The following is a 10,187-nucleotide window of genomic DNA, read 5'->3' on the forward strand; positions in this document are numbered from 1 at the left end:
AAACCTGCATCATAAAATTATTAATTAACATATGTTAAACGAAGATTAAATTAATAATTTTGCAATTAAATATTTTAATAATGTTTGTTCATCACAAATATTAATTTGGAGTTTTCCAAACTCATCAGATTCCTTAAAATTTGTGCGACAACTGCAGTAGCTTCCAAGATCGCGTGATTTTTTTCTTTTATTTCATCCTCTTTCTATTTTATTTAGTTTTTTCTTTCTTTTTCTTCAACAAAAAAATTATTTTCGGTTCTATTTTTTCACAATATTTAATTTTCTTTTTATGTTTTATTATCATGTTCTTCTATGATATTGTTATTGTTTTGGTTATCTTCTTCTTTTTTATTTTTGTCTTCTGTAACTTACATTTAAAATTTTGTCATGAAAGAGATTAATGGTGATCACTAATAATTATGCATTTGAAACTTTGAATACTTCTTTACCATAAATTGCGAAAAAGCTGTTTCATATTTTTTGTTGTGTGACAATAAATGTTAGAAAGCTACAGAGTTAAAGAAAAAAAGTAAAAACCTTCAGTTATACATCCATTATCCATTATTTGACAAATGACAAGTACACAAACAAACAGCAATCATGTGTGACAAAATCTTAATGAACAAGAACATCCAAATTCAATATATTAGTATTACCATATTGTTTTCATTGTTAAATATCAACATTCTTTTCAAGCATCCTAACCTAAGACTACACAATACATTTAGATAAACTATGTGCCCACAATTCATTCAAAATATTTCAAGCTGAAACCTCATTAGAAGCTTCACAGATTTAAATTTCTTTCCCTTCCTGTCATGCAGGGCGACTGACCGGAATCCGAGTCGCAGTTCGGATACTGGCAAACAAGTCTGCCCTGCAAAGTCATCCTTCCCCTTGTCTTTATCCTTTACTTCGATCCGCAGCAAAGCAAGCTCAGGAACTGTTAAAGGAAATTCAAACTCTTCATCCCAAACAGGAAGCCAATTGTCCTTGATTACCCTTGTTCTTTTCTTTACACAATCAGTTGGCACCCCAACAAGACATACCTGTCAAAATTTTGATTACTTCTAATCATAAATAAGTATCTAATGGTGTATAGTCCAAAGTAAAAGATGAAATAATCAAAGAACATACTTTGTTGTTAGTAACAACAATATTCATGATCAATGATGAAGCATAGCATTAAATTTTAATGGTGAAATATCAGTTATGCTACTAAGATACATTGAGAATTATGAAACTGACCTTGGTGTAAAAATCTGGAGGAGAAAATAGATCAAAGTGTGTTGCACCGAAATCGGATCTCCACCCAACACCTAGGTAAACATTTACCTGTTTTGAACAAGAAAATGTTAAGATTTCATGAAATAACCAAATTTTATTGTTTTATAGAAGGAATCATAAACTTATACTCACCCTTAATGTCTGCTTCACTGGCAATGTTCTTCTAGGATCAAACTCGTCTTCATGTGAATTTGTTCGGGTCAGAAATTCGGGCTTTCTAAGATAACCACATCCTCCATTTGCTCTAAACATTCCTTGCATCAACCATAGCGATTTGCCATGCCCCTATGGGAAAACAAACATTGAATGACTGAAAAGGCTTACATTCCACTATTCCAGTAGTTTTTCATAGTATGAAAATTGGTGATGTGAATTCTGATATTTGTTGGACCAAACTCTTGGAACTTTATCCCTAAGAAGTTATGCTTTTGGCAATAAATTCCTTGACACCATTTTGGACAGATTCATATCATAATATGACTGATCATAAATCAAACCCAGAAATCATACTAATTCATAAGTAATGCATGAAATAGCATGAAAATAGACAAAACGCCGAAAGAAGAAACTTATGTTTCATAAGTTTCTCTACTAGCTTCTCATGTATTTTGGCTTGGACATAACTTTCTAACCTGCATATTGAATGCCACCATTTGAGCTCCATACATCCACCCTAAATGCGGCCGAAAATTTGTGGATTTGATGCGTTCTCCTTTAGGATAGACTCTCAGTATATTTTTCTGTGTGAACCTGCAAAGCATAACAATGAGTATCAAGTAATCAGTTACAGAAATAAGAATAACCTTCAGCTACAAGTAATCTTGAATTAAGTTTTATAGATACCTAATAATGTCTTTTCCATGAGATTCAGAAGCACTTTTGAGTTTCTTCTCACTCAAACTTAGCCGTTTAACTACTTCGCTATCGGCTTTCAGTCGATCCTTCACAGAACCTTTTGATTTCCCACCATGGATTGCAATCAAGTGTTTGTATTCAGGTGCATTTTGCTGGCTTGGTTTGAAATCACATATATTTGTGTCTTCATCACTTACATTCTGCTGTGCATTAAAGACAAACATAAATGAAACAAACTAGCAAATCGATTTTCTTTTTCTTAAAAAAAAAATGAATATATATTGTTCTCTCACATTCTCCTCAGTTGTCAATTGAGCCATGGAATCTGGCAATTCCACGTTCCATAATTCTTCTTCTTCTCCGGAGGACAGTTCGCTTTCATTTTGCATATGGTTATTATTGCTGCCCTTGTCCATAACACTATTAGAATGAGCATATTCTTTAGGAGGTTTGGTGGATATAACAACTAGATTTTTCAATGATTCTGGTGAAGGGAATTCTGTCAAGTAATCTGTCTTGGGATAATAAAGCATGTCTCCAAATATTTGAGTTGCTTTCTGCATAGACATAAAGAACAAAGATTAAATCCATGATGAAAAATCAATAGCTAAGAATTGCTCCCTATTTAACTAGATGATTAGATGAATTCTCTTTCTCTTTATTTTTCTTCTCTCTTCTTTGTTTAGGTGGGAATGAATCAAAAAGAATACCTACTTCTGTGAATTTGGCCTGAAGTTTTGATGTTAAGTGGTCTTCCAAAGTTAGTATCACTGGAAAATCAGATTTGACAAAAGCATATTTCTTTATGGATTCCAGACATTTGGTTAGTAAAACTGGAGTGGTAAGAGTCCTGCTCAGTTATGACAAGAAATTCATCAAACAAAAGTATAAGAACTTTTGTTCTTCCTTTACTACATTAATAACTCCACAAGATCAGTTTTTATAGTACCTTCCGTGAACTACTTTAATACCATCTTCATTGGAAGATGGCCACAGATCGAGTTCAATCACTCGAACTCCTTGTTGCAAAGCCTCAATAATCGGCTTGTCACTGCAATCACTTGTGAGTTGATTCCCAGTCAGATAGGAATTGTGTCCAGTGTACATAAAGTAATGTGACAAGGGAGCCCTCATATCATGGTGAACCTGAAATGTCATATGATTTATACATTATCAGAAAGAAGTTAAACCATTTACCTTAAATACCATGGCTCAGAGCAAATCCATTATGAAAAGCTATAGAAAACAGTAAAACACAATAATAAGCAAAGTAGTAAATTATGTAAGCTAAGCATGTAAGTTTTGTTCTATCATTGATTTTTGTTTTTATGTAACTCTTAGAAATTTTAGAGCTCATTTGTTTCTGCAATCACACCAACATTTTTTGTTTTTGTTGCAAGTTAGGTTGCAACATTTTGTCCTACAATAAATAAATCATTCCATTCTCTGAAAGTTGTGATATTGCACTTCCCTCAACAAGTGGAAAACATAGCATGGTACATTGAAAACATGGTTAAGTTAAAAAGTATTAAAACTATGAATTTAATTTTTACATATACTATCAATGTATAAAAAGAACAAAAAAGTACGTAGTTATCCAATTATATACCGTCACACCCGCAAAAAGTGTTTCACCCAACCATTCACTAGTTTAGGAGTCTTACAAATACAAGTATATAATCGGATAACAATGTAGTATTCTTATGTTACTTAAACGCTTCCTATTAAGTCAAGAGTGATACACGCCTTACTACTTAGGCATATGGCATATCTTGATCATATATTTACTATGTTTTTTATAGTTGATTTTGATTTATAAGAGTAATTTCTTATTCTAATTGACCATATTTTTAATAATATAATATTTGTAATAAATAAAAATTTAAATATTTAGTTTAGCATATAAATATATAATACAAGGAGCATCGGCATTCTTTGATTCTTACTATGGTGTACAACAATTAAAATAGCAAACTAATGCAGATGAATAACAGGCTTGCAAAATTTTTCTAATTCACTCATCTATCTAATCCATCAAAATTCAAACATATACCTAGAAAGATAAAAGATCATATACCTCAGTTTTCAATGGACCATTGAAATCATCAAGAAGCAGAAAATTGATGAACTCCATGAGGCTGAGCCCTTGTTCCCTACTCGTAGTGTTGGAATTCCCAGCAATTTGCAACAAAACCACCTCCAAATCCATTAAGGTGCAGTTCTTATCACCTTGATGCTCCAACATGAACCCTAGAAGCTGATCATTTGACATGTATTCTCCACCTTTTGCAAACATGTGAAATGCTTCCTTAATGTCCAAAGATGGTTCTTGCTTTTTCAATTCAAATTTTCTGGTCAAGAAATTCAACACCTTGTACTTGTAGATCTCCTTTTTCATCTCCTTTTTCTTAACCATTTTGCCCTGCTAATAATCAATATCACCCTCTCTCAAATGATTTGGAAGTGAAACAGAGGATACAGAAGATAAAGTGAAGAAGCTTTATAAGACTTAAAGAGTAATTAGAAGTGAGTCAACTTTGGAAACACAGCCCTCCTTTTTTTCTTTTTCTGTTTTGATTGGCAACAAAACGGTCAAAACCTTAAAACCTCTTTGTCTTCTTATAAAATATATTTTATTGGTACTACCTACCTTGCCATTCTCCTTTGATCTGTGATTGGATAATGGATACTCGGACATGTTCATGCGCAAATTGCAGTCAAAAGAAATTAAAAAAAAAAGTTATTCAATCTTTTTTCAAAAATAAGTTATTTTTCAATTTTTAAAATTATTAAAATGTGGAGGTTAGCATACAAATACAACACATATTGTTTTAAGGATTTGGATCTTCTAAACTTTGAATTTCACTTTAAAGAGTAAAGTGTGATTTCTCACTATTTATTTCATAGGTGGAATTAAGAATAAATATGAGAGAAATCATTCAAAACTCAAGAATAGAAAATCACACTTTATCCTTTAAAGTACAAATTCAAAATTTAGAGGATTCAAATCATTGTTTTAAATTAAGTTTTCTTTCCTTTATTTTAGCATTTATCATGTATAATGTTAGTTAATTTTGTAATTCTATTCTAATGAACATTTATTGTATTTCTTAGCTAGTTCTCTTTTTACTGTCAATACTATTTCATATTAATTTCTATTCTCTCTTCTTTAATTAATAAATACAACAACAATAATAATTAGTATATAGTTAAATTATTTTATCAATTTTTTAATTTTATCAAATTTTTAATTAAATTCTTATATTTTTTTTAATTGAGTCCTTAAACCATTTTAAATTTTCGGGTAAACTATCAAAAATACACTCGAATAATTTTGTCGCTGGCAAAAATGCACCCAAATTTTGTATCAACAAAATACCCTCAAATAATTTAAAAACATAACAAAAATATTCGATATTAAATATGTATAAAAAATGTCTTAAAGTTTGAATTTTTTTATGCAATTTTTTGCAAGAATAATTAGAAAATTTAGATATTTTTATTCTTAATTTTGGTAATTTTTTGCTAACTATATATTTTTTGTGATTTTTTAAAAATATTATTTGTTATTGACAAAAAAATTCACAAAAAAATATATACTCAGTGAAAAATCACTAAATTTTAAAGATAAAAATATCTCATTTTTTTTAATCATGTTTGTAAAAAATCGCATTAAAATTCAATTTCTGAAATATTTTTTGAGAATGCATATTTAATGTTGGACATTTTTGTCGCGTTTTTAAATTATTTGAGAATATTTTTGTTGATAACAAAATTCAAGTGTATTTTTATCCGTGACAAAATTATTCAAGTGTATTTTTTGTGGTTTATTCTAAATTTAATAATTATATCCTTATTGATAGCAAATATTGAAAAAATATATAAAGTGTGAATTTAAATAGAATGAATTGCGGAATTAAATTCCTCCATGACACAGGGCGAAACTGAGAACAGAAAGAGTGAAGAGTTTTTTTACCGAAGTGTGAAAAAGAGGAGAAAAAGAACTATTTTATAATTCTAAAAAAAAGGATCGAATTTAAGAATTTATTTTGTAACTATTTTGTGTTCAATTTCACAAATTTTGTTATTCTTTATAAATTTTTATGTTCTTTGTTATTAAAATTTCTGTGATTTTTTTAATTTTAAGAAAACTTAAAAAACACAAAATTTTTTGGATAAAAATAGAGAAATTATGCATCTGGATAGAAAGAAGGCTAAGTAGATGCAACGATATTTTTTTATTTTATCTCTTCATGGCTCTATCCTTTTTTGAAATGAAATAAGTAAAAAAAAAATTTTTTTGGCAGCAAAATTGTGATATACGTAATGGTAGAAATTGTGCAGTGTTAGTGTAGCTCTTTTACTTTTTCGTTTTTCAATTTTATGGCGGTACTAGCAAAATTGTGATATAATTTTTTCTTCTTCAATTTTACTAATAGTGACTATAAAATTAAGATAAAAAACAAATTTTAATTTCGCCACAATCTACAAAATTAAAATATAGGATTATTTTCTGAAATAAATTAAAAAAATATTATTTCTAAAAAACTTGTTATTCAAACTTTAAATTTTTAGATACGCATTGTTTTTTATTTAAGGTAAATTTGCCGCAACCCAATGAACTCTATAATTTTAATAAAGTTTGTCTGATTCCCGACGAACTTTAAGTAAACTTTCTAAAATAAAAGAAGGTTGTGGAGAGCAAAACTCAAAATCACAATTCTGTCCTCCTCTTTAGTCCTCATCTTGGTATTTTTCTCTACAATGTCAATAAATCCATTATTATCTATTCATTATGATGGTGAAATAGTGTATAATAAAAAAGGTTCAAATCATTTTTAAGTTTGGACAACAAATAATTACGTACATGGCACCAGAAGTCAATAGTCTAACAGCGTTGAAGAATTTGATATTGCATTTCGCTGGGCAACAACATGCAAAAAAAGTGAAAAAAATTTACTACAAATATCCAACCGAAGTAGATGACAATTTGATTTATAAAAGGCATGTTACAGTTGTCTTTGCTCTATTGTTATTATGTTTATTAGACTACGGTTTTGAAAAATATTTTCGTTGTTTTGAATTAGGTATCTGTTATGTGACGACGTGGACGTATGTCTTATAAAGTTGTGGCACAACCGATGGACAAATGTTCATCTGTTGAAATTATTTGTGTTTCTCGTTGAGTTGGTGGACGAGGATTATCTGCGGATACTGTCGATGATAATCCTTTAAGTGGATCTGTTAGACGAAATATTAGAAGGATGATGGTCAATCTAAATATGCCACCTGAAGGTACTCATGAGGACTCGAACATTGAACTTGGTAATTGTAACGACCCAACTTCCAGCACGTCATGATCGTACTAAAATTAAGGCGTTACTAACCTAATTCTTTTATTATCTACTTAGTATTGAGCCCTTATGCCGTTATGCGTTAATCTGTCAACATTTTTACTATAAAGTTAAAACTTTTCCAACAAGAACAAATACACATATTCACATACTCAATATTATTAATACCTTATAGTAATATATACAAAACTGATCACAAAAACTTACCCCTTTGAATAAAATTTCAACTAACAAGGTGAGGAAAAAATAAATTCTAACAACAACTCAACTCGCAAACATATTCTTCTGTGGTCCCGCAGCTTTACAATAAGCCTTTGCACCTGTAACTAAAAGGGGTGAAAATAGGGGGTAAGAATTGGGGAGTTCTTAGTAGGTTCGGGGTTAGAAGTTAAGTTCATTTTACTATTATTAACCAACCGCAACTAACAGCAGAATACATACAAGCATAAATAATAAAAGAATACAGAAGTCAATCAGTCATGCAGCACACACATAATCACAGAGTTACATAGCACAAAGATATGTACAAACAAGCATGATGCATGTCTAGTCCTACATAGGTCATGAGCTCATATGTCGGTTGCCTACTTGCTCCCGACATTACTCGGGCACAAGTCCCAGATATGGCTTTCCAGATGCATACAGTGTGCATATAAGTTTTGCGGCCAAACCGCATACGGTGTGATTTTTAAATGTATTTCAATATGCTTACATCTGAACAACCGTTATCAGACTTTCTAGATGCATATAGTGTTCATATAAGTCTTACAGTCAGGCCGCATACAGTGTGACTTTTAAATGTATTTCGATATGCTTACATCTGGAAAATAATTTTTAGTATGTGGGCGTCCCCACTATACATTTGGCATTAAGGCCCAAGCAAGGTCGCATTTGCTCTCCTGTGGTAAATAGTGTTTTAAAAATTTTTCTTTATTTTTGTCCTCTTCTCTTCTGTAGCAGAGATCCTTTCAGTTAATACATTTTTTTCTTTTCTGTGCTCTTCTCTTCTGTGACAGAGATTTTTTAGATTCCTTTAATTAATACATTCCTTTCTTTTATGTTCTCTGCTCTCTTGTGGTAGAGATTCTTTAAATTCTTTTATTATTTACTTTCTACTCTACTGTGGTAGAGATTTCTTTGATCTTTTTTCTTTCTTTTTCTTTTCTTTCTTATCATTCTATAATATAAATTATCTTCGCATTATTTCCTCGCCTTTTCCTATGTGTCTTATGGAAAGTGAATCAAAGATTCTTAATTTAGATTTATCTTTCTAAAACTTTTAGGACAGTTTTATGCTTATCCTTTTATTATATCATAAATAAAATAACATATTTTAAATAAAAGACTAATATATTATATTAATACAAATAATGCTAGTATTGATAATAAAAGAGTATTAACATTATTATCTTTATATCAAAACCTGCTTATTATTAATGTTCTATTCTTTAAGCTTTCAAGAATCATATTCCATCTTCAAGCTTTTAAACATTTTATCTTTTAACCCAATATTTTAATAAAGTTACTAATTTTAATTTCATATTTAGTAAAATTACTAATTTAATTTTATATTATTATAAATAATCCTGATTTCTTATAAAATACCAGAATTACTCCGAAACTTTTACTTTTTACTCAAAGTACCCCCAATTTCTTATGATCTTTCAAAATATATACTTGATTTTAAATCCCTTTTCGAGCTTTTTGGTTACCGATTTTTCACAACTTTTAATTTAATTTCTCGGCCATTAAATCTCACCCATTTTATTAAAAAATTAATACAAACAACCTCAAATCAATCTCATTATCACGGTTTGGGCAGTACAAATATGACCGAATTACAAGCTTAATCACATATAATAATATATCAACAAAATTCAATATAAAGTCAACCAAACTCAATCAATAATCAATCACAACAACCATTTACTTATCCAACATAAATTTAATCGGTGAGAATTTACTGAAACCCTACCTCCTTACAAAATCAAAATACTCGAAGCTCTGGAGAAACTTTTTGACCAAGATGCCAAAGAAAAAAATGTCAGAAATCGATTCTTCCGCCAAGAATACCAAAAGGCCGAACTTCAAGGAGCAGGGGAGCTACGTCACCGTCAACTTCTACCGAACAAAAGTAACACCAATATGTAGAGGAAGAAGATACAAAAACTTTAATCGGATTAATTTTTTATTGGAGTTACAGATCGCAAAAAATTGAAGCCGGAAAGTTTATATTTCCATGACGTTCCCGCTCTCTCTCACTCGTTTTCTCTCTTTCTTTCTCTTATTTTCTTATGATTCGGTGATGAAAGAAACTAAATGAAGCAAAAGATGACGATAGTGATTAATTTTATTAAAAATATGTGTCATGTTAATATATGTCAAGTTAATGTGTGTGCGTGCGTGCATACAAGCCATGTTTGAATATATTTTCTTATGGAATTTGGCCAAGGGAAATATATGGAAGGATTATGATTATCATTGTTGGTGATCATAGGCTAGGTGTTAAGTTTTGGAGCTACTGAGTCAGCGGTTCAAGTTATAAATATCTCAAACGAATATTTAAAAAAACTGAATATATTAAAACACAAGTAATATATATATATATATATATAAAAGGTTAAATATATATGAGTTACTAATATAAATGACATTAGTAACTTAAGGATAAAAGATATTTAATGAAGTATT

General features: G+C 29.9%; 1 protein-coding gene across 2 annotated transcripts; it reads right to left on the bottom strand.

The window, feature by feature from the left end:
• Positions 1-623: 623 nt before the first annotated feature.
• On the bottom strand, positions 624-4,704 carry LOC107469492 (phosphoinositide phospholipase C 6-like). 2 transcript variants are annotated; one of them, XM_016088863.3, is made up of 9 exons: positions 4,220-4,704; positions 3,092-3,288; positions 2,857-2,992; positions 2,436-2,699; positions 2,131-2,345; positions 1,920-2,037; positions 1,420-1,572; positions 1,249-1,335; positions 624-1,049 (listed from the first exon to the last, which is right to left on the bottom strand). In XM_016088863.3, exons 1-9 carry the CDS (start codon positions 4,556-4,558, stop codon positions 753-755), a joined length of 1,806 nt encoding a protein of 601 aa, XP_015944349.1. In that variant the 5' UTR covers positions 4,559-4,704; the 3' UTR covers positions 624-752. The 2 variants fall into 2 exon arrangements, with proteins under 2 accessions (XP_015944349.1, XP_015944350.1); XM_016088864.3 differs by having other exon boundaries at positions 627-1,049; positions 2,131-2,342.
• Between the last annotated feature and the right edge of the window lie 5,483 nt (positions 4,705-10,187).

Source organism: Arachis duranensis, chromosome 10 (assembly GCF_000817695.3).
Source record: "Arachis duranensis cultivar V14167 chromosome 10, aradu.V14167.gnm2.J7QH, whole genome shotgun sequence".
NCBI lineage: Eukaryota > Viridiplantae > Streptophyta > Magnoliopsida > Fabales > Fabaceae > Arachis > Arachis duranensis.